The sequence below is a fragment of the Scardinius erythrophthalmus genome (assembly GCF_964197995.2).
Source record: "Scardinius erythrophthalmus genome assembly, chromosome: 7".
Lineage (NCBI taxonomy): Eukaryota > Metazoa > Chordata > Actinopteri > Cypriniformes > Leuciscidae > Scardinius > Scardinius erythrophthalmus.
The window spans coordinates 13,183,537-13,209,137 of NC_138227.1; the positions used below are offsets into that span (position 1 = coordinate 13,183,537).

Here is a 25,601-nt window from a genome sequence, read left to right on the forward strand (position 1 = left end):
CATAAAAAGATAGATAGATAGATAGACAGACAGACAGACAGACAGACAGACAGACAGACAGACAGACAGACAGACAGACAGACAGACAGATAGACAGACAGAAAGTCAGATAGATAGATAGATAGATAGAGAAAGACAGACAGACAGACAGACAGACAGACAGACAGACAGACAGAAAGTCAGATAGATAGATAGATAGATAGATAGATAGATAGATAGATAGATAGATAGATAGATAGATAGATAGATAGATAGATAGATAGATAGATAGATAGATAGATAGATAGATAGATAGATAGATAGATAGACTGAAAAACTTGAAGATAGACATAAAAAGATAGATAGATAGATAGATAGATAGATAGATAGACAGACAGACAGACAGACAGACAGACAGACAGACAGACAGACAGACAGACAGACAGACAGACAGACAGACAGACAGACAGACAGACAGACAGACAGATAGATAGATAGATAGATAGATAGATAGATAGATAGATAGATAGATAGATAGATAGATAGATAGATAGATAGATAGATAGATAGACAGACAGACATGTAGACACAGAAAAAGAAAGACTGAATGAAAATGCATTGCTGTATCTCACAGGCCTCAGTACTTTGACCAGTCAGTGGGCTGAGTTGCATAACAGACCTCAAACAGAACGACACTGTGAAGGGAGAGGAGGATCAGCTTTTGGTGCATAATAAAACCTGATCTATGGTTGCGGTGCAGTCAGTCTGACATGCACACACCCTTACACACAAACCAAGACTGTGAGATACATGGAGACATAGAGCTCTAGTGATGAAAGCAAACAGTGTGATGCAGCAGTTCCACAAAGAGTATCCTGCATCCCAAAATTAATGCCATTATCACTCAAAAGCAAAACTACACTCCACCACAAAGTGTAATAAAATCAACACAAAACACACACAAGCACCAGCATGCTGATTCTTTACACAAGACAGTCACAGTGTGACTTTTCTGCTCTCCAACTTTCATTGAAGAAATGGAAACTGTAAACATTTGAAAATCAATAATTCTACTGCAGAACCCTGGGATTGTGAATCCAGAACAACCTCATGCAATACATATGATACCAGGCTCTAACACTGAATGATTTTGTACTCTCTGTCCTTATAGTATATGTCCTTAGATATGTGCATATTTGTAAAGAAAAGAAATGAGAGGTCAGGGGTGCAGTAAGCTCTTTTCAGAGGGCATATGCAGAATTTGACTCTGGGCCTCCCATCTGCTTGAATTGAGGACATTGGAGTGTAATAAAAACTAATATGTATATGCACGTCATTTGCAAGGTTAGGTCAGCTACAAGAAGTAAAAGCATGCATACAAATAGTTTCCAATGCACAATACAGAATATGTATTGTATTGCATTATATATTAGGGATTCACCAATGTATCGGCCAATAATCGGTATTCTCACTATATGTAATGTAACTGATTCGTTACAGCAAGCTCTACGTTAAAGCAAGCTCTATTTAACCCTATGAATCATCCGTTCAGCCAGGGTTGCCAGGTTCGTGGTTTTTCCCTACACAAAACATTATTTGTAGTGTGCCTCCCGTTTAATAATGGGAGGCACTGAGGCACTTAATTTCTGATAAGAAACAAAGTCTCAGTTTTCAAATTAAAAATTCACGCATTATGTGCATGAAAGTCAAAATGGCGTTTTGACGCTCTTAATTGGTCTTGACAAAGCCTTAGTTTATGCGGCAGTCTTTTTTCCTCTTTAATACAATTATAGGCAAGGGTGGCAGTGCCTCCTAAAAAATTGGGTGAGAAAATAACCTATATTACAAAAATAAATCAACGCAAGTATTACAAATTGTGACATTAAAAAGTGTATAAATCACACGTTTTTCTAAAGTAACAATCTCTAACAGCGACATCAGCAGGTAAAGTTACAGCAGGAGTCCGCATCTCTCTTGCCTCCCCTGAGCCCATTGACTTTTAACAGACCCCCCTAAAGTGTGTGGTGGCTTTGGTGGGGGAGAGTAACTGAGAATGAATGGGGGAAAGACACGTGTGAGGAGGCAATGTGCTATGATTGGATATGATTGGTTATGGTTGAATATAAATGGTTCATGCAATAAATCCCACCTCGTTTTTGTCAGAAGACTAATGGGAAGACTAATTAAAAAATAAATAAATAACTCAGCCACTTAGATATATATTACCGCTTTATGTCATACCAAAATCAAACGTGAAATGTTCTGAAAACATGATGAATGTGTTTTTTTTTAATGAGCAAGCCGCTTGGTGAAATTAAAGGTACATTGTGTCTGTGACCAAGCTTGATGTGTGACTGTTAGAAAGAAAAGCTGAACATTAGTTCACAAATAATGTAGTAAATTTTTACTACAGTTAGTTGTTATTTTGGAATAAATGAAAAATGCTTAAAAACATTAAATTGATGAGATTTATACTTGGTTTTAATAAAAAGAACATTAATTACATTGTATAGTTAATGAATATAAAATAGAATTGTATTTGGTTTCTCTATTTTTATGTAGTGTTTATTTAACTAGGAAAATGTGACAACATTAAGTGTAACTGGGACATGAATTTACATTTGATTAATAAAAAATAAAAAAAATAAAAAGTATGAGGACTTTGCCTCCTCATTTTAGAACAATATATATATATATATATATATATATATATATATATATATATATATATATATATATATATATATATATATATATATATAAAATACTACACATTTTATTAACTGTTAAAACAAATTGTTACAAAAATATTTTGGTACTAAACGTTTTTTATATGAGGATGTTTACATGTACATGTGAGATAGAAAGTGAAGAAAAGAAAAAGAAAAGAACAATGAGTGAAAGAAAGAGAAATTTTCATTTTCTCATGCATTTTCCTAAGGCCCCAGTCTAGCCAAACAGCCCTCGGCCCTCTTCTTAATACAGAATAGCAAATGAGGCAGAACGCAGTAAAATACAACACAACTGTCTGGTCTAATATATATGCCAAATCATAGAGAATTCAGCAAGTCTCTCTCTTTCCCTGATTTAATGAACCTCCCTACCCCTCCATCCTCAAACCTAGAGAAACTCCAAACTCCACTGCCTCCCCTCCCTTCCACGCTCTCGATGTACATATAACAACCTATTCTTTATAGAGAGAGTCTGGCTGGCCAGTCTCCATGGCAACACCATCACTAGGCAACGGCCACTGCTCTTCCTGCTTTGTTTCGGAGCAGACAGGAGTGCAACTGTGGCAGGTAGCGACCGGGGCCTAGCGGAGCGCAGAGTGGAGACAGGTAAACTCCTACGAAGAAGTATACTTGAGCTTTTGCCGAAATTGCCAGAGTCTAGCATAAAATTAGACTTTACTTAATTCATTTATTATATAACGCATTACCAAGGTAGCAACTGTAAAGGCAGTTATAATACGCTGCAATACCTGTTCATTCAAGAGTATAATGCATTGCTAAAACATTGTGTTTTTATGTTTAAGGTCAAAATCAATTAAAAATGTACTCTTTCTTAATGCATGTTCTTTGCTTTATTGTGAACTATTTTTTATTGTGAAATATATTACCGGGAATGATTTGTTGTCTTTATTCAAAATGTAGTAACATGTTCTGCTGCTGCTGTGTGGATTATTTGATGATGTTAATCAATAGCCAAATAAATGTACTGAACTCTAGAATTATAATGAGGGTATTATAAGAGAATGCGTATACCAACAAGACATTTAAGCCTTAGAGAAACCTATAACATGTCAGTGACATCACCATCACAGTATACAGATTTAAATATTAAACACAAATAATTATAAAATATACCCATTAGTTATAATAAAGATAATATATGTGAAACAGCCTGTATGGGATTTATGTTACGCCATTCCATATTGTTTAAAGTCTCTTTAGGGCATAATGCTATTCGTTGTTACTTTATTTTTGCCATCAGTTTATTGCAATTGGTTGTTGTGCTGCTGATGATGATAAGTTCAGCCTCCTCTCGTTCCCAGGTGTGCTGATATGCCATTATTATTTGTGCCGTGATTCAGCCTCACAATCACGATTCCTCTCGTACAAACAGCATGAGGGAATTCATCTGAAGAAGGGAGTCATTCCGAGCTTTCAGAGCAGTTTGCTTACCCGCCATAATCACTGCAATTGTCCATAAAAAAAGAGTATGTGATTACTTAGGTGTGTGTGCATGTGTCACATGTGGAGGAGAAAAATAAAAGCAAGGAGAAAGGGAAGAGGGAAAATAAATTTTAGGATTGAACATAGAACGCAAACAAACAGACAGAAAGAAAGATCAAATCTGACCTTCAATGCAATGAAAAACAACCCCCACTACCATCTCTACAAAAAAAAAAAAAAAAACCTGCTACTACCCCTTCAACTGTCCTCCTGCTGACCGCTTGTATAAAGCGTATTCCATAAACCTCAGTCTGAATCTCAGTGTACACTGTACACTCTAACTAGTTTATTTGTCTACTAACAATGGGCAATATCCAGGAGAATTCTGTCTTTTTATTAATAAATTAGTTCTGAACATTTCTACCACCTCTCAAATGATATACTGTGCAGTGGCCTAAAAACATTCAGTGGAAGTATCCTTTTTTTTTGGTCTTCAAATTTTCTCCAGCCATTCACTCCCATTATAAAGCTCGAAAGAGCCAGGTTATTTTTTAATATAACTCCAATTGTATTCGTCAATAGGAAGAAGAAGAATGTCGTATACACCTAGGATGGCTTCAGGGTGAGTAAATCATGGGCTAATTTTTGGGTGAACTATCCCTTTAAGTTAAAGCACTAAAGTTTCTAACTGGAAATAAATAAAAACTGAACTAAAAATAAAAAAGTTATAAAAATTACAAAAACAAAAAATTATACAAACAATACTAAAATAACACTGATACAAAATAAATGTTGAAAAACGAATGTAAAAAAAAAGGTGCGCTATTTACCTTTTGGCCCTCTGGCGGTTAAAAACAAAATTGCATGCAATCTGGAGAAGAACATTGTTTTGGTTGTGCTTAGGCTCTGCATGACAGTGCGAATGAATATGGTTTCCCAATAATAAAAACAAAAAAGTAATAAAAACACCATCTACGCGTGCGTCACCTTAACATTTCAAATCCCTCAGTTCTCGCCATCTCCAAAAAGCCAAGTCAATGTTGATCTTGTTTTATTACGAGCTCTGTCACGTTCTCTCTTTGCCAGCAGACTCTCCTCTGTTCAGCATTTGTTTTAAACGGGTGATTCACCGGAGATTTAGCGGCTCCATGTTGACCTTTCTTGCTCGTTGTGACAACTAGCCTCTGCCACTCACATACCATGCGTGTCAAAGTCGCCAGAGCAACTTTTCTCTATTTATGGATATGATGAGATGCACGGGCGAGTGACATATGTATGCATTTTTCCATGAAAACCAGGTCTAAAATATAAAAACTTATAATAGGGTTACCATAGTTAATAATAGGCGTACAATAGTTAAATGTTAAAACACATTTTGGAAGAAGGATTGATTATGTATAGACTTAGTGTACCTTTAAATAAATTAAAATTGTTTATGAAAATGAATGTTGAAATCAGCTCATTTAAAAAAAAAAAAAAACATACTCCTGGGACATAAAAGTGTCAGTAGTTTATGAAACACACTCTATAAACATTTAAAGTGATGTTATTTCTATTATTTAGAATGCCGTTTTTCCACATACAATATAAGACTTAGACTTAGACTTTGAATTCCTTCATTGATCCCCAAGCGCAAAATAAATTGCAAGTTATGAACATACTTAAGAGTTAATCATAATGTTTGGTTTCTTTTCTACATGTAAAACAATGCAACAAATTGTATTTATACTATTATCACACACAATGTAGTGCAATTCAGGTATTTTGTCATGTTCTGACAGAAAAACAGTGTAGTCTGCACTGATTTAAATTTAAATTTGAAAAAGTATTTTATTGTAAGAAAGTAGGGTTAAATCTATTTATCTATCTATTTATCTATCTATCTATCTATCTATCTATCAAATCCTAGTTTTTATCAGTGTTTTCAACATTGATAATACTTGACACTGAAGACTGGAGTAATGATGCTGACAATTCCAATTTGCATCAAAGGAATAAATGACATTTAAAAAGTTTATATTAATATACAAAACAGTTACTTTAAATTGTAATAATATTTCACAATATCACTGTTTATTTTTGATTAAATAAATGCAGCTCACCTTCCCCAGACTTTTAAACGATAGTGTAAATATCACTGAATTTTAATGTATGATTTAGATGTATGCTTAAAATGGTACTATTATGCTCATTTACAGATTCATAATTTTTGTTGATGAGCTCTACTAGAATACGTTAACATCATTTAATGTTCAAAAACTCCTTATTTTTCTTATAATTTACATTGTTGCAGCACCTGTTTTCACCCGCTGTCTGAACGCTTTTAGTTTCCGCTTCTTTAAAACCCGCCTCCCGAAAAGCGCAGTCAGCTCTGATTTGTCAACGAGTTAAGGAAAATACTGTACATGTAATTTAAGACATGTTCTCTAACGAAACATTTTAATGTAAAAATTCGCTACTCACACAAATCTATCTTGTTTTCTGGATGTTTCAATAACTGGAAAACGACAGATGGTGTGGTCTGCACTGATTTCACTTTAAAATGCAGAAAAAGTATTTTATTGTAAGAAATTAGGGTTAAATCTTCTAAAATGCTGGCTTTTTTTAACAGCCAAACATTATGTGGGAGCAGAGAGCTTGTATATGTGTGTGCGTGTGGGGGAGGATTTTAACTAGAACTCTCAAATCACGAAATCCAATTTTCAGGTGCACATCTAGAGGGTCGACCTCAAATGCAAACAGCGATCCCCCCCCCCCCCCCAACCCACCCACCATCTACCCCTCTACCCTTTTCCATACACATTGACACCAGACAGCACCCCTCCCCCATGCCCTGCTGGACAGCCCCCAAAACCCCCTCCGTCCGACCAGCAGCACCACAACACTATATGAAAAAGAATATGAGCAGGCATGAATTTTAATGCAGTCACTCATCTCAGCCAAGCAGCCTCACTTCTGCAGTGGAAATAAATAAAGAGGGGGAAAAATACAGAGCACTGATAGATGAATCTTAAATCAAAAGGAGACAGAGGAGAAAGCATAAAAGAGAAAGCAAGAAAGGGAAAGCAAAAACTAGAAAGGAGAACGAGAGAGCAAGAATGAGAGGTGAAATCTCATCTCTTGGCTGAATAATCTGTCATTCATCAAACTGATAGAACAGAGAGAGGTAGCACAGCCGTAAAACGAAATAACGGCAGAGGATGAGAATTTCGGATTTGGTCTGGCTCCAATTCACCATCTTGAGTTGGGTGGCCCTAGTTATCGTGCCTACATCTACATCTTTCTCTTTTTGGTCTAAATATTGCATGAATAATGCATGAATCTAGGTTTCATTAAAACCTCTCTTATTAATAATATCGCTCGTGGTGGAGTATGGGAATACGGGGTGTGTGTGTGTGTGTGTGTGAAATGAGAAAACGTACCTTCCTGCAGACGCTCACGTTTGTGCTCTGTCTAAAAAATCCTGCAAAATTGAACACGGCCCTAATTTTCTGCACTTTTCTTTATAACCAGCTTTCGAAACCAAAAAGCCAGTGGCGGTGAGGGGTAAACAGAGCGATGGGCAGGCCAATTCAGCCAAGCACTCAGCCAGATAACTCTGGGAGGCAAATGGGCATGATTTCACAAGGACACTGCAATGAGGTCACTGTTACCTTGTCTTTGTCAGGCAAAAGGATTCAGACTGAACACAACAAAGCCATAAACAAGTGGTGGAAGATCTCGATACTGATACTGTCACATGACTTTAGCATGATGCACTGTGCACTGCAAAACAAATCATTTTCCAAATCTGTATTTTTGTCTCGTTTACCAGTAAAAATCTCAAAACTAAAAATGTAAAAAACAAGATTATATGTGCAGTAAAACTGGAAGGCTAATTTTTAACAAATATATCTTGGCTAACTTTTTTTTTTTTACTTTGTGCTCTAATTATATCTTTCTTTTTGAAAGAAAGAAAGAATTTTAAACTTTTATTCAGTGAGGACACATTTAATCAATCATTAAAAAAATATCTTTCAAACAACCTTTCTATTCATCAAAGAATCCTGAAAAAATGTATCTTGTTGAAAAAACATTTTTTGCTGAAAAACGACCAAATACTGATCACGAAAACTGCTGTGTGACTCAATGTAATGCATGTGTGAGATGGTTAATACCCTTTTCCACCAAAATGGTGCTGGTGCTCAGGGACGTCTCTCAGAATTTTACCAGGTTTCACTGACTTTAGAGACAAACGATGAAGTAACTAAGTTAATAATAATCTTTCCAAAGACAAAAAATATATATATATATTTTTCAGATAAGCTGATTTTTTTTGCAAATCAGAATCAAATCCATTTAGTTTGAACAGAAAAAAAAGACATTAATCTTATTTTTACAAACTCAATCCCAATTTTTTTTTTTTTAAATGTCTCAGTCCATTGGACTTCAAATCATTGTAATCTTTTTGTCATTGGCCATTGCAGGTTTTGGACACTGTAAATGCATGAATATGTAAAAAATGCCTCGGGACATCAGCACCGTGGTGAGATGTAGCAAAAAAAAAAACATGAGCAGATGCAAAATGTCCAGTTTTCCATCTTGTTTTTCCACATTGACAGTTACTATTTATTGTTCTATAAGTCTCTTGGCATTGTTCTGACTGGTTATTTAATTGGTAGCTGAAGTAGATATGGATATTGACAACGTCTCAACAAATGGATCAAATTTCAACATTTGCGAAATAACAAAGCGGACACTGAATCCAAATCGGATTTGTGTGCAGTGTGAATGAACACAAGCTTTGTTTAGAAGTCTTTTGCTTTGTTCATGTCGTGTCGTAATTACCATAATTACAAGATTTTAGTGTGTTAACGTCTTCAGAACCAGATATTTGTTTCTATGGAAACCCATAGAACGCCAAATGGATCCAGGCTTTGATGTTGATGACAAATTACTTAATAACGATGTTAATTCACCACAATGCTTTAAAAACAAAGAAGGAAGAAAACGATTAATATTATTAGAATATTCAATATATAATGAATAAAAATCATAGCAATCAATTCACACATATTTGTAAATAAAATCTTTTTATTTCAGACAGATGGGGAAAATAAAGTGGCTGGAGTAGCTTTGCAGCACAACAAAAGTAGGAACAAAAAAGGACAAAACAGGATGTCGACTGCTGCATTGGGCACTTCCAGTTAGCTTTGTTGGTTATAATGAACGATCTAGTTCTGTCATGAGTTGTTGTTTTGGAAACTTTAAGTGGTATCCCGCCCCTGGTCCCTGGCGATAATGGTGCCTGGTTTAAGACCAGCAGAGTCAATTACGTCCAGGCCAGAAGCACCTTTAATTCATTGGAAATGAATGCGTGGAACAGGGCCAGATTGAACAGCGGCTCCAGCACCAGCACCGGGTCAGTGGAAAAGGGGTATGAGAGTGGGTTAACTGTGTTAGAATAGTTTTACTCTATGGGTTGTGGTATGAGTGTGTAATCCATGGCTGAGGCTGATGCTGGGCTCACGTTTGTGGTTGTTCTTGCGCTGGAAGGGCAGTGTGTGCCGCTCGGAGTCTTCCTCACCCTCCTCGTCTGCCAGGTGTGTGTGAGTGTAATGGTAACTCAAACCTGGACGGTTCTTGTAGCGCTTCCCACAAACTGAACACAGAGGAACACACAAGGAAACAAAAAGACAAAAAAAACTGTAAGAATGTGTACAAGAGTTTGGTTAATATAGTTATGATGAGTATCATTATATTTATATACATTTTATATTATTGTTGTTGTTATCATTATTTATTGTCAATCATTTTAATTCATGTAGTATTTTAATTTAATAATAAAAATTAAATTTTAATTTAATTCAAACTATATTAGTATAATAATAGCTATTATATACATAATTAGATTTTATTATTATCATCACTTGTTATATTGTTTAATTGTATAATTGAATTTTAATTGAATTTAATTAAATAAGTATTATTTTTGTACACTAAAAGCTATTATGTAAATATTTTATTACAATATTTATTAATTTATTTTGTATTAATTTAATAATTACAATTAAATTAACTTCAACTTAGAAATGTATTATATTTAGTTTATTATAAATATATATATTTTTTTTATTAAATACATATTTTATCCATCCTCATTCATGTATATAAACATTTCCGCTGTTATTGCCCATGAGAAAAGATACAGTTTGAGATAACAGTAGAGAATATTGTCACACCATGCAAGATAAGTCGCCACAATGAAACTTGACATTAAAAATCCCATTATCAGGGGAAATGCATTGTACACGTTCATATGGCTATATGGTGCTATATTTGTAGTTCTACCACTCCTTCCCCAATGCTGGGTTTGGTAATAAATATAGAGTTATATTCTGTGTTCAGTTGTTTTGTGCATGATACTCACTGTCACACACATATGGCTTGTCTCGATCCTCTAGGGATGCTGGGTCCTGTCTCTTTCTCATCCCCCCAACACCACATGCCTGGACAAAAATTACATGTAAACACACACAAATGAATTTACAGTTGGCGACCAGTCTATTTTACACAGGTGCAGCTAGAAAACCATCGTTATTTTTGCCTTGCGGTGCGGAGCACCCCCCACTTCCTTCATCAAGCTTTAAGCAAATCCTCTTACACAGCATTAATTACACCTAGCACACAATTATCACAGCATCTCTTCTACACACTGCCAGCTAACTATGTGGGGTGTGAGAGATCTTAGAGGAAGAAGTGTGCCCCAATTAACAGCGCAGAAGGTGACAGAATCCAGAGAGTGAATCGGAGACAACCTCGTATGTATTTCTGCTAGACTACAATCCTGAAAGTCGCATGTATTTCTGCCAGGGTCTTGCACGGCGCACCATACATCGACATTTAAATTTGCTGAATTTGAATTAACATAGCAAACAGAATGAACAATTGCCATTCAAATTTGATTTTAGAAGTAGAATTCAAATATAATGAAATTCTAAGAAACTGACGTAACTGTAGTTTTAAGTAAAACATTTCATTGTTTTCAGTATGAATTAATGTTTTCATACACATCTTATGCAGAAACATTACACGTTAATAATAATCAACCTTTAGAAATATGTATTTCATTTATTTATACATGTGATCAATTAATTTTCCTTTTCTTGACTAAGGTGGAATACGTTCTCTGGTACGTTCCTCTTTTCCCAGAATACTATATTACATTATGTAATATCAAATATTATGTAATAAATAGATTTACATTTTAATGTCAATATTTATTCTACAACTTTATCTGAAAAAATAATATGGTTACCATATTATATGGTGCCATGCGGCAATTGTTGTTTTGATGGCAGAGAAGTCATTATATGTCTAATCAGTTTGTCCAACACCAATTTCTGCATAAAAAAGTATACATTTTTCATGTAAGTTCATGTAATATTCAGCATATACCATATTTAAAACCAAATGCCCAGTTTTTTTTTTTTTTGTCTTATTTCACTCCAGAACCTTGTTCCTCAATAAAAAAATAGCTATCTGTACAGTTTTCCTTCTTTAGTTTGTGGTTATTTCATGGCTAGGCTACTGCAGCTTGCATGCATTTCTGCAGAGAACCACTTACTATTCAAGCCTTTCATGTATGTGGAGTTATAATTACAGATGAACTTAGCCATGTTTTCAGAGTTCTATCAGACATCAGGTGTTGTCTTTAAAGTGGTATACAAAGGATGTTTTTCATGGCTGTTGGGAAGGAGCTGCTTTGAATCAACGCAAACCCAGTAGAACGCAATGATGAAAGGTACTCAGGGATCAAACCTGGAGATGTACTAAACAGCCATAATGGATCAGTGGCTGATGATGAGCTACAATGGTCTGCTTTGTTCAGAATGCAGCCTTGAAGAAACAGGAATCCCAGATTAAACAAAGACCATGCAGGGCTCACTGCAAACCTACAGGTCTGTGATATATTAAAACATTCAATTTGGGTTGTGGGTTTAATTGCTACCTAGAGGAGTGGTTCTCAACTGGTCAGTTGCAAGCCAACAATGTATAACAGTTCTGTTCTGACATGATCACAGACAGAAGGAAACAAAACAATATTAAATGCAAGAAGTATAATGTAAATAACAAATAAATTAATAATAATACATAGTTAGGATAGCAAAGTGGCTTAACTTCTAAAAGAAGGCAAAAATGCTTTCAGTATTTTTTGTTGTTTACATTTAAAGGGGACCTATTATGCAAAATCCCGGCATCTGAGCCGTGAAATTCACTGTGGTTGAATTTTCATTTATGAAGTGAGTCGTTAAAGTGTTATATATTTGCGCAAATCATTTTATGCCGGACTGCTTCACAAACTAGGGTCAGTTCAAAACTGGATTTCCACAAAAGTTCTTATTAGATTAACATGATGGTGCATGCTAATCGATTAGTTGAATCAACTTAACTCCACGACAACTACTTAAACGTATCCACTATCCATTCAGAATTGTACAGTTGCATTATAAAAGTTGTAACTTCTTTCTGAGTCTCTCCATCAGTGTCCGACTCTGTTTCGAACATGTAAGGAAGGCTGAAAATCGCTTCTGACAATTTCTGACATTTTGGCTGCGTGACATTCTCCAGTTTTGTTGTTGCCGGAGTATCCGAAGCACAATTTATAAAGGCACAGCCCTCTTCTGGAAAAAGGGCCGGAAGCAGCTGCTCATCTCCATTTAAAGGGGCGCACAAAAATGACGTGTTTTTGCTCACGGCCAAATAGGGGCAAATTTGACAAGCTATAATAAATGTTCTGTGGGGTATTTTGAGCTGGAACTTCACAGACACATTCTGGGGACACCAGAGACTTACTGTATATTACATCTTGTGAAAAGGGGCATAATAGGCCCCCTTTGAGGCTCTACGCCTAATCAAACTCTAGAAAACACATCTAATACCATCTAAACTACTAAAGGTATATGAAAATACAACCCATATACCATATACATTTGGCTCGGAATAAATGAGTTTTTATAATGAGTTCTGAAGCAAAAGCAGTTGAATCTTAGGGCATAGTGAGTAATCAGCCTGCAAAACCTGATGATTCACTCTAGTATTAGTATGATTCATACTAATTAAGTAGTCAATGCAGGTCCAAGCAGAACATGTTATAGCTGCATGTGTTTTACCCGTCCTTTGGTGCGATTCTTGCGTTTGGGAACGTCCTCCTCCATCTCTTCCATGTCCAGCTCGTGAGGAAAATCTCCCACCAGCAGCTTCTGTGACCACAAGGAAAGACCAGCACATTTGAGTCAGCTGTACTGTATGAACAACACTGGGAAATCTGGTGCAGGAAAGAATAACAGACTAAAAGAAAAAATATATATGTAAAACGTTTTATATTGGTTCACAATAAAAATGAGCTTGTAATGGCATTAAGCAATTTGTGCAGGTTTACCCAGCGGACACAGGGTTACAGTTGCTTGAATAAACTGAATTATCTAGTTGACAGTATTTTTAACATTTAGGTTACCTTTGTTGTCTTTCTGTGAAATCTTGCAAGCAAAAAAAGTCCATTGTCTATTGTCAATAGTGAAGTAACTTATGAAGCACAGCTCAAACAGAAGTCAATTTCAAACCAAGCCGCTTTGTGTTGTTGGTCAATGCGGCGAATGCATAACGCCTTTGAACCAGTTGAGAAACCTTTCAACCTCACACCAAATTCCCAGTCGCTTGGTTTCCTATTGAAATAACTGGATTTTACACAAGGAAATTTGGTGAACAATATTAAATGAGACCCTAAAAAACATTAAACACTTTAATTGTTAAATGTAATCTTTAACAAATCTCAAACTGAATATTCATATCCATTTTCATACTGTACATCATAATTCAAAATGACAGATTTTATTTTTTTTATTTTTTTTTTTATTTAGACTAAATATAGATTAAATATAGAAAAAAATCTACTTATTTATATCAGCCAGACTATTGGTGCATCCCTAATTTTCTTCACCTGTCTGCCAGGTGGAATTTCTTAGGTCTGATCACTTAAAAAAGTAATAGAACACACCACAAAATTTTGCTAATGTGGTGCACCTTAAAGGCTCTGATACACTCACAGCCGCCCAAACTGCAAGAGCGGTGTTTAGATGAATATGGTGTATTAAGTGCTTTCCTCTCAATTATAAAATAAACACAACAAAACAGTTAAGTTAATAAAGCATCATAGCAACATGGATATGTTTGTACAAGCTCTGCAATTATGCACATCAGTCAAGTCATGTCACATTCATTTTAAAAGCACTTTGACTTTATACACTAGATTGTTTTAAAGCAAGCAACTTTACAGTATTAAACATGAAAAAACAGTGTGTGTTGCTTTCTATCACAACTTAAATTTCTACAATAACGCAGCTCTTCAGTGTGTTCATGTTTTTACTCGCGACTGACCTCGACAGGCTGAACAGAATAAATGAACCAGAGAAGATTTCCACGTCAAAGAAGGCGGAGTCTCAGAGCCACACCCGTTACATAATTACCATGGATCATTTTGAAAACAGCCATTTTGAAATCCTGAAACAAACTCCAAACAAACTTTGATTTGGCCTGATTTAGTTCGAAATGGTGTGACACCAGTTCATTCTTCAATTTCGCTTGAAGTATATCAGAGCCTTAACTGTGTTGATTGCCTTAAAAGTGCACAACTGTAAATGTATTCATAGTATGTGGCTGTGGGAAGTGAACAGAGGTAGCAGGGAGGCGCATAGCTTTTTACCTCCTGCAGGGACCTGAGGCGATACAAGCAGCAGGATCACAGGTCCGCTCTCAGGGGAAGGAGCGCTCTAAAGAGTGACTCTTAATTGAAGTGCTAATTGGTTAACTGTCCATCCCTGGGATAGATGTCATGTTGTGTGCAAAACAGTGAGGGTGATGACACTAGTGGCAGCTCAATCAACTGGCAGGCTGGTTCATTAGGTTCTATAAGCATTCGCACGTCAACACGGTCAAAAGTAAGTGCCAGTAAACTCAAAGACGTTGAAAATGAGCATCCGCTCTCCACAAAATCAATACAACAACTTTGTCAAACTTACTAACATACACAGACACACACAATAACATAAATACACTCGCGGTACACTTTGTAGTTAACAACGAAGTGGGGGTGTGTCAGCCCTGCAGGGATTTGTGTTACTGCCAAAAAAAATCAGAAGGGGAGAGAAAGAGTAAAAGAGAGGAAGACGGCAGAAGAGAGCAGACAGAAACCCAGAACGCAGTGTTGAACGTGATTTCACCAAGAACAACATGTTCCTGGATCAACATCTTTTTTGATCCTGGAACAACATTCCAATCAAAATCAGATTTGAGAGACAAGTTTACAGTTTATGTCAAGTTTAGGCTTAAAATCAGGGTTAGGTGCTTCTACATCATCTATCACTTCCCTCTGATTTTAGGGATAAGTTATGGGTTGGGTTAGGTTTAGGACAAAATTTTCAGACGCGAATGTTGTTCCATCAACAAAATATGTTGTTTTGTTCCCAAACAGTGTCTTAGTGTGTACTTCAAGGCTATAGTGTGTAAAATAACTCTTACCTAGTTGACTGTTGAGTGTGTGGCTACAAAATCTCTCTAGGGGGAACAACTCCATAGTGGAGGAATCTTTCTTACCTGGCATTCACTCATGGGTTCCTCCTCCTTTGTTTCAACTTTCTTGTCCAGCAGTTCTCCACTGAGGAGTGACTCCAGCACAGGACCCTCAGGAACACCCCCTTCCTTCTTTAGTGCCGTTTCATAGTCTGAACACACACCGGGCACAATTATTACGCCAAGGCATTTCTACTCAGCTCATAAAACATACAAACATATTAAGCAGCCCAGCTGTTTTGAAAATTGAAACAAAAAGTGTTTCTTGAGCGTCAAATCAGCATATTGGAATGATTTCTGAAGACTGGAATAATCATGCTGAAAATTCAGCTTTGCATCACAGGAATAAATTACTATTCAAATATATAAAAATAGAAAACAATCATTTTAAATTGTAATAATATTTCACAATATTACTGCTTTTACTGTATTTTTGATTAAATAAATGCAGCCTTGGTGAGCATAAGAGACTAATTTAAATAAGAGAAATCCCAAACTTGTGAAGAATGGTCATTTGTGTGGTTTTTGTTGTCGTTGTGTCTTTTTTCTGCAAAATCAGACTAAGTAGATACCTTAAGTTTCTGTTTTTCTTTCACTGACTGAAAAAAAAAAGTTTTTAGGGTGTTGAATCAGAAAATACAATTGTACAACATACAAAAAAAACAGCCCCCTAAAAAATGGATAAAAGATTTATTTGTGTCCTTCTCGTCAACACCAGCTCTCACCGATTTTAAACTCGATGGGTCCAAGACGTGGATCCTCTAAGATGTTTAACCGTCTCTTCTTTCTCCAGCAACGTGCTGGATAGGTATAGAGCTGCCCTGGAGCCACACCTGGGTCAAACAGAACCAGAGGCGGATAGAAACATGGCCTAAACATCCAAAACCTCAAAATCACCTATGTAGTACGATATACTGTACACATAGACACACACCTGGCCCACGATGGGTCTTCTCCATCCATATGTAGCAGTTACTCTGTGCAACGCCTGTTTGGGAGTCGAGGAAGGGCAGGCGCATGGAGCGCTCAGCACAAAGTCGAGCATTATAACTGCGGCAGTGCTCAATGGCCTCGCGGTAAAACTCCTCACCAAGGCTGGAAACAATTAAAAAGTGGAAATGTGTCACAACAAACACATGAATATAAGAACGATTGATTTCACCGCTCAAACAACTAATTAAAAACAATATTTATTATTTAAATGCCCATGAAATCGAAATTTGAGCTTTCCACGTGTGTTAGTTTTAAAGCCATCTATAGAGAACACTTAAACATTGAGAAAATTCAAATTCTAAGAACATACGCATTCATAATTTACACTCTCTCTTTTGGGAAATTAGAGTAAAAAATATTGATGAGTCATGTTGCGCTAAACAGATTTTTGTCCAAGTAACTTCAAGGGGTCTTTAAATTTTCATCCTTCTATGCAGAGAACTCTTTGTACTGACATGCAGGAGGCAAATAAATGTCTTGGTTGGTATTTTATTGGAAAATATAAATATCATTTCCAGCTCTGTTAGCAACATATCACATGTGCATTGCAGTATACTGTACAGAATCTCACTCGTGGATAAAAGGGTCAGGTATTAGGTATTGTTTAAAAACACTGCACCATGAGAACTGTGGTGAGCATTAATGGTTCATGTAGGGGGAGGAAAAGCACGCAGTCAACAGTTCTGTCCTCAAGAGTACGTCTGCATGCTTGAAACTGGTCAGGACACAAGTACCAGCAGTGATTTTATTGCTGAGGCTGCAGTGAGAAACCTGCATAGCAAACTGCTGTACTTGTAAAAACAATTTTAAGATCAGGGAAACACTTTATAATAACTCATGAATGAGTCAGTAACAACAGTTATATATTGCTTTACAGCTAAGTAGTTAATTTACATTCAAATTTGCATATATGAAAACATATAACAAGTTAATACATTTTATTTTGGTGTGGGTGGATGGGAGGCTACCTTGTGAAAAAGTAGTGCACTTGTAGTTTATTTCAAATCTTATCTTATATACAGTATATAAAAAAAAATTCAACTGTAATTGCTAATAATACAGTATTAATAAAATAAAAGGCCACTCTTAGTGTACTTACTACAGTAATAACGTTAATTTTCTAACAGAAATGACATTGAACTTTGAAGTATATTTTAGTTTACCATAAATGCTTGTCAGTACATTCAGCAGTACGCTTTAACCATAATTCAAGGACAATTAGAAGTAATTATAAAACTAGCACAGAATGCCGAATGACCAATCAAAATCCGATATTTCAAAGCGAGACGTAATAATGATTGGCAAAGTTATAAATCAAAGTGTCATCGAATTTAGTCAAGATGTTCCTTTGATTTTGCTAGTTTATTCAGCATTGAAGGTTATTCTCTAATGTTTTCTCTCTCACGGTTAACACAAGGAAAGATCAAAAGTGCAGAAATAATTGTGGGTGCTTATAAAGTCCTGACAATAGTCTTCTTAGCCCTTCTCTCTCGCGGTTGCCTTTTCTTCTTTCTTTCTTTGTGCAAACCGGCTGAATAAATGACAGTTGACTCCCTGCCCCGTCATAAGCTATTGTAAAAATGAACCCTATGGAAGTATTAGTGAGGACAGGAGTTTTGGGACACAGTCTGACTGGTTTCTGCTGATGCGCCATCATTTGTTTCATTGAAATCAAAAGCGCTGATCTGCAAACAGGAGTGAGAAATAGAGAAAAATTGCATCATGCAACAATGACTGCATCCCTAAAACAAGCCTGATAACAAATTGACAGAGGCTTGAGGTGATGTTGATGCTGTAAGTGTAAATCCATTGTGATTGGTGAACTCATCCATTTCTCCTTGCGGGGGAATGATGAAGAGCCCTGTGGCACAAGACTAACAACTCAGTCAGACTGAAATAAATAACCCTCATTTCTCCAAACAAAATGGCGGCCAGAGCAAAACACATTTTCTATCTAATTTAGACCATGTTTGATTTGGTGGCCACATCTTGGTCATTCAGTGTGGGCTGGAATCAGTCCTCAACATGTGGGTTGAAAAGTCACTAAGTGTGCAGGGGCAGTAAATTACAGTGCATCGAATGTCATGTGCTCAGGTCCACCTGAGAGGAAATATTAAGTCCTGTGGTGAAGTGCTGAGGTTCTCCATTTAAACACCTCTACACACAGCAGATACTCATTCTGCGGTCAATCTCACACAATGGACCAGCAATATCTAAAGGTCAGAGAGCGAGTAAAAAACAAAGTTCAGAGCTCTGTGATATGTGAGAAATAGTTTTTTAGGGTAAGATCTTATTAAATGAGCATTCAAGACTGTTTTCGAACAATTTCTGAAAGGCTTTCTGATTGGAGTGGTTTTCATTTTTTAAAGGTCCCATATTATCAAAACTGAAATTTCCTGGCTTTTTTCATGATAACAGGGGTCTAGGAGCAATGAAATTACCATAAAAGTTTCAAAACAGTCAATCACAGACAAATGCACACAGCCTGCATAAAGTAGCTGTGTCTTTTCACGAGACGTTGTTGCTGAGTCCCAATTCGCATACTATCCGTCCTAAATAGTATGCGAAACTAGAATTAGTACGTCCCAAATCGTAGCATGTTGAAATGAGTATTCCAAAGATACCCGGATGGTCTACTATTTCCGGTTAGAATTCGAAGTGCAGATCAATGCACACTCTAACGGCTAATATTGCCCACAACCCATTGCGTGCGGGAGGGAGGAGTTTTGCGGTGATGGTGGTGATGTAAACCTGGCAGTCGGATGCAGCAACGGAGATGCGCCTTCAGTTTTTAAGTGTAAGAATTCAAATGTTTAACCCTAATTAAAGTTATATTTTATTGTCTCGTAATATTAATGGGTTTATGTTGTGCCAAAAAAGTACCGTGTTTATCTTGTAGGGTCCGATGAAGATACCGAGCGCCTCATTGCAGGCTACAAAACAATAAATAAAAAGGCTCTAGTACAGTGTCATGCAAGTGTCTTTTTTTATGTATTTCTTTTGATGTTTCTGTCTGACTTATTTGTAGTAATACTGTGGATGTACATATGTTAACTTTATCAGTCCAACCAAAGAAACATGGTTACTACACTTTTACTATAGTAAAAGCATGGTTCATTTTCATCGGGGTATTTTTAAGTATTATACATAAGTATAAGATTACGTATAAAATACGTTAAACAATAGTTACACTATAAACTTTAAATAATTTAACTCAGAAAATAAGTAGCGCTAGCTTTTGTTACACATATTTGCACATGAACGTCAGAACCAGCCGCCTCACAAACGACCTGCGTTTGGTTGATCTACGACGACGCCCTGCTTCACTCCTCAATTTGGTAAACACATTGTAAATGTATTGTGGAAAAAAAGATGGGAATAGTAAGTAAAATCATATTGGATATATAAGAATGAATGAAATGTAGTACGTGATTTAAATGTTTTGTTAACAGTCGCGGTGTCACAGTGTCTGGTTTGTGTTCCTTGGGTCACCACTAGATGTCCTCCTTCCTCACGGTGTCCAGCACACTCTCGTACTACATTCCCCATGATTCTTGTCTTTTCATTGCACTCAGCTGTCCCTTATCACTCATCATTGCATACAGCTGTTTCTCGTCACATTGTTTGTACCTGTCTATAAATACCCTGTCTGTTTTAGTCCTTGTCACGGAGTCATTGTGGTATGTCACTTACACTTCTGTTTCCTGGTTTGAGTTTGTTTTGTTCCTTGTTTGTTTATTTTGTTATTGGACTGCTAACATGGATTTTGACCCCTGCATGGATGATGACGAATTGGATTGCCCTACGAATAAAAGTGTTGTATTTGGATCCACCTGTTTCTCTCCCTTTCCTTTGTGTGTGGATCGTGACAGAATGACTCCTTCATACAATGGATCCAGCAACATGAACATTTTGCAGGGCCTTGCTTTATGGGCCCGCCAGACCGAAGAGGCCAGGGCGCTGAATTCCCCTAAGCACCCTTCGCCGTTGATTCCGTCCAGCTCAGAACCTGCACGTTACCGTCGGAAACAGAGGAGGAGAAGGAAGACCTCCTCCGTGACTGTTCCAGGGGTCCCAGTTCTGGTGGTCCCGAGTCCGGTGGTCCCGAGTCTGGTGATCCCAGTTCCGGTGGTCCCGGGTTTGGTGGTCTCGAGTCCGGTGGTCCGGAGGCGGAGGAGGAGGAAGACTTCCTGCCTCCCCAATGGCCCGGAGGCTGTCCCCTCCAAGCAGCCCGCTGTCATCCCTGAGATCGTCTCGGAGTCGCCCACCATCAGTCCTGCCACGGCCAAGAGAGTGGTCTTCCTTTTTTATGCAGTGGCGGTACTGCAGTCGTGGAGGAAGCACGGGTCGTCTGCCGATCCAGAGACTGTTCCTGAGCCGGAGCCAGTGTCTGTTCCTGAGCCGGAGCCAGTGTCTGTTCCTGAGCCGGAGCCAGTGTCTGTTCCTGAGCCGGAGCCAGTGTCTGTTCCTGAGCCGGAGCCAGTGTCTGTTCCTGAGCCGGAGCCAGTGTCTGTTCCTGAGCCGGAGCCAGTGTCTGTTCCTGAGCCGGAGCCAGTGTCTGTTCCTGAGCCGGAGCCAGTGTCTGTTCCTGAGCCGGAGCCAGTGTCTGTTCCTGAGCCGGAGCCAGTGTCTGTTCCTGAGCCGGAGCCAGTGTCTGTTCCTGAGCCGGAGCCAGTGTCTGTTCCTGAGCCGGAGCCAGTGTCTGTTCCTGAGCCGGAGCCAGTGTCTGTTCCTGAGCCTGTTCCTGAGCCCTCAGTGACCGCGACACTGGCCATTATGGCCACAGCCATGTGGTGTGTGTGGGCTACGCACACACTTGGGCCGGTGGTGTCTGTTCCTGGGCCGGTGGTGTCTGTTCCTGAGCCGGTGGTGCCAGTTCCAGTGCCTGAGCAGGTGGTGCCAGTTCCAGTGCCTGAGCCGGTGGTGCCAGTTCCAGTGCCTGAGCCGGTGGTGCCAGTTCCAGTGCCTGAGCCGGTGGTGCCAGTTCCAGTGCCTGAGCCGGTGGTGCCAGTTCCAGTGCCTGAGCCGGTGGTGCCAGTTCCAGTGCCTGAGCCGGTGGTGCCAGTTCCAGTGCCTGAGCCGGTGGTGCCAGTTCCAGTGCCTGAGCCGGTGGTGCCAGTTCCAGTGCCTGAGCCGGTGGTGCCAGTTCCAGTGCCTGAGCCGGTGGTGCCAGTTCCAGTGCCTGAGCCATTGGTGTCTGTTCCAGTTCCTGCGCCGTGGCCGCCCGAGGGGTCTTCACCGCCCTGGCCGCCCGAGGGGTCTTCACCGCCGTGGCCGCCCGAGGGGTCTTCACCGCCGTGGCCGCCCGAGGGGTCTTCACCGCCGTGGCCGCCCGAGGGGTCTTCACCGCCCTGGCCGCCCGATGAACTGTTGTCTCCGCCCTGGCCGCCCGATGAACTGTTGTCTCCGCCCTGGCCGCCCGAGGGAAAGTCTCCGCCCTGGCCGCCCGAGGGACTGTTGTCTCCGCCCTGGCCGCCCGAGGGAAAGTCTCCGCCCTGGCCGCCTGATGGACTGTTGTCTCCGCCCTGGCCGCCCGAGGGAAAGTCTCCCCCCTGGCCGCCGGATGGACTGTTTGCTTCGCCCTGTTCCCCTGATGTATTGTCTGTGTCACCCTGGCCCCCTTTGAGTCTGTTACCCCCTGTTTCTGTTTCCCTTCATGGACCTGGCCCCCTGTCCCTCCCCCTGATCCTCCACCGTGCCACCTCCCTCCTGAACTCTTGTTTTGTTCCGTGTCCTGTCTTGGAGTGTCTGGGAGCCACTCCGTAGAGGGGGGGTTATGTCACAGTGTCTGGTTTGTGTTCCTTGGGTCACCACTAGATGTCCTCCTTCCTCACGGTGTCCAGCACACTCTCGTACTACATTCCCCATGATTCTTGTCTTTTCATTGCACTCAGCTGTCCCTTATCACTCATCATTGCATACAGCTGTTTCTCGTCACATTGTTTGTACCTGTCTATAAATACCCTGTCTGTTTTAGTCCTTGTCACGGAGTCATTGTGGTATGTCACTTACACTTCTGTTTCCTGGTTTGAGTTTGTTTTGTTCCTTGTTTGTTTATTTTGTTATTGGACTGCTAACATGGATTTTGACCCCTGCATGGATGATGACGAATTGGATTGCCCTACGAATAAAAGTGTTGTATTTGGATCCACCTGTTTCTCTCCCTTTCCTTTGTGTGTGGATCGTGACACGCGGTGTGCGTAACTAGGCAACCACGTTCAAGTTCACGTTGCATGACGTCATCGAAGTATGTCCCAGAACGTGCATACTTTTTTGCTACACACTCAAAAGTATGTACTTTTTCATCACAAAAAAAGTACATACATTTAGGTCGCAGTATAAGTAGGCGAATTGGGACTCAGCCTGTGACTTCCGTATAAATGTGAGGTCAGAACTACTCAGTCACCGCCTTCAGTCACCACCCCCACCAATGGTGGGTCACTCAGAAAACAACAGGCCAATCAGAAGAGAGGCTCATGAATATTAAGTAGACAGGCAAAAATCGACCTGTTCTTGGCAGAGCTCCTGAGAAAGGAGCTGTAAAAATATATTGAGATGGTTTTTGGTACTTATGCCATAAATATATATTCTTAAGGACATCAAAACCTAAAATAAAACTTCAGAAAGGTGTACAATATGGGACCTTTAAACAGAATACTCCATTATGGGCCTCTCCAACAGTTGAAAGGAGTTGGGTGCAAAACAGCAGTTCCCTCAAGAACTTCCTGAATCGGTGAGATAAGGTGGCTTCTCTGTATGACATAGTTTGTTTTCATATCCCACGAACACAATGAAAAAGCAATTAATTATATCTGAAATATATGGAGCCCCGCACGTGACATGCAGAAGAGAAAAAATTTAACTATACTGTGGCCACAAATTTGTTCTTACTTACAACTTATTAATATTGTACTAATTTGCTCCTTCATGTTGTCCCAAGAATTCCATCCCAAGATTTATTAGGCCTATTTTGTTCCCTCATTTTAAATAAATCATGGCCTTGTTGTACTAATTTGATTCATCGTTTTAGTTAAATCATGGCCAACTATCACTCATCATGGCCACTATTTAACTAAATCAAAATTAGGTAATGAATTAGTGAACATGGCTACGATTTAACTAAATTGATGCAACAAATTAGCACAACATGACCATGACCAAATCTTGGGATGGAATTCTTAATAATGTTTTAACAATTTAACAATAATGTTTTATTTTTCCGTAGAAATATACAAGCTAATGTAAATGCAAATAAATGCCGCATTCTCCACTTTGCCACAAGGGGCGCCATAGCATGGATTAGCATAAAATGTCTAGCATTTTCTCTTTCAGGTAAACAGCTTTTGTGGAGCAACCGTTTGAAGAGAATCTTAGTCTTGTTGAGCAAGTAAGTCACAGTTACTTAAACTGTCAACGTGTTTATAGGTTCCTCAAATCAATCGATGTTGTCTCAATGAGCCCACTTCTGCTGGTGGTTTAAAGTGTGGCCACACCAGCAGAGTTTCTGCAAAATTGAATGGGCAACAAAAATATGTCAATAGTGTAGCAATGTATGAAGCACAGCTCAAGCACAGCAACTTTTAAACCAAGCAGCTTTATTTTGGTCAATGCAGCAAATTCACTACCAACCAATGCGAAATCTTAGTGGGAACCTTTTCCACCCTCAATTGAAATTCCAGATTGTTTAGATTCCTATTGAAATGACCGGACTATGGCAACGAAATTTCACCAAGTCAATAGTAAATGTGACAGCACTTTAACACTCTGTGTTCTGTGTATGATTATGTACCAGTGAGGAGAAGGAAGATTAGATCAGTGTATTGGATTTAACAACCATACCTGTTTTTTATGACAGTTCCACTTGATTGCCTAAGAAGAGGGAGAAAAAAAAGACAGAAACAGACATGAGCAGATGCAGAAAATATCTAATTCCAGTGAGTTATGTACAATAAAAGATCATTAAATAGACGGAATTCCATTCGAACTATGTTAATTAACATAAAAATGACCAAGCATTAATTGCAAAATGCAATACCATTAACTATACAGACAAAGCCTCTTAACCATGGTCAACCTATATAGGTTTTTTCCAATGCCAATATTTAAAGAACAGGATGACCTACTGTATATGACCAATATAATGATGTAATACAATTTAAAGGGATTGTTCACTCCCCCTGTTTTTGCCAAAACAACCCTGAATCCCATTTTCTTTCATTGTATGGACAAAAAACCACTGAGATTTAGAAAGAAAGAAAGAAAGAAAGAAAGAAAGAAAGAAAGAAAGAAAGAAAGAAAGAAAGAAAGAAAGAAAGAAAGAAAGAAAGAAAGAAAGAAAGAAAGAAAGAAAGAAAGAAAGAAAGAAAGAAAGAAAGAGTCATACCAGCTGATTAACAGGCCTGGCTTATATCGGACTCTGAAACTAGGATCGGATACCTTGACATGTTTTCTGACTTGCCACATGAGCAGCATGAAGCAGCGGCATGCAGTTTTACAGCTGACAGGATAAGCAGTTACAGGAATAGCAGCTAACAGAAAACATTTCTTATTGCCTTTTTAACTACATTACTGAGAGATGCATTATTTGCAGTCATTGTATTCGCACTGTATGGGAGCTCCAAAAACATAGGGTATCTTGGAGGAAAGCTGACAGAATGGAGAAATGGGTGAGGTTAGCTAATATCAGAAAAATCAATAAGAGGAAGCAAAAGCCTAAAGCAAACCAACCAGAGCTTGGCTTGTGTGCGGGCAGAGCTGGCCAGGAATGGCATCCACGGGGAAAAGTGTGTATGCCAGTGTGCCATGAGGAAGCGCTTTCACTTCTTTGTGAGTAAAACTATGCTGAGA

The 25,601-nt window shown here is 38.6% G+C and overlaps 1 protein-coding gene across 1 annotated transcript in view; it reads right to left on the reverse strand.

Annotated features, from left to right (window-relative positions):
* The window catches only part of dpf1 (double PHD fingers 1), a gene marked incomplete at its 3' end in the record, with an annotated part of 49,745 nt that overhangs the window by 11,791 nt on the left and 12,353 nt on the right, over positions 1-25,601 (reverse strand). Inside the window, exons 2-8 of the mRNA XM_081369801.1 lie at positions 24,594-24,623; positions 16,696-16,856; positions 16,487-16,594; positions 15,786-15,913; positions 13,307-13,396; positions 10,564-10,642; positions 9,664-9,795 (exon numbers count right to left, since the gene is read on the reverse strand). Coding sequence (XP_081225927.1) covers positions 9,664-9,795; positions 10,564-10,642; positions 13,307-13,396; positions 15,786-15,913; positions 16,487-16,594; positions 16,696-16,856; positions 24,594-24,623 — 728 coding nt within the window. The remainder of the gene's footprint in view (positions 1-9,663; positions 9,796-10,563; positions 10,643-13,306; positions 13,397-15,785; positions 15,914-16,486; positions 16,595-16,695; positions 16,857-24,593; positions 24,624-25,601) is intronic.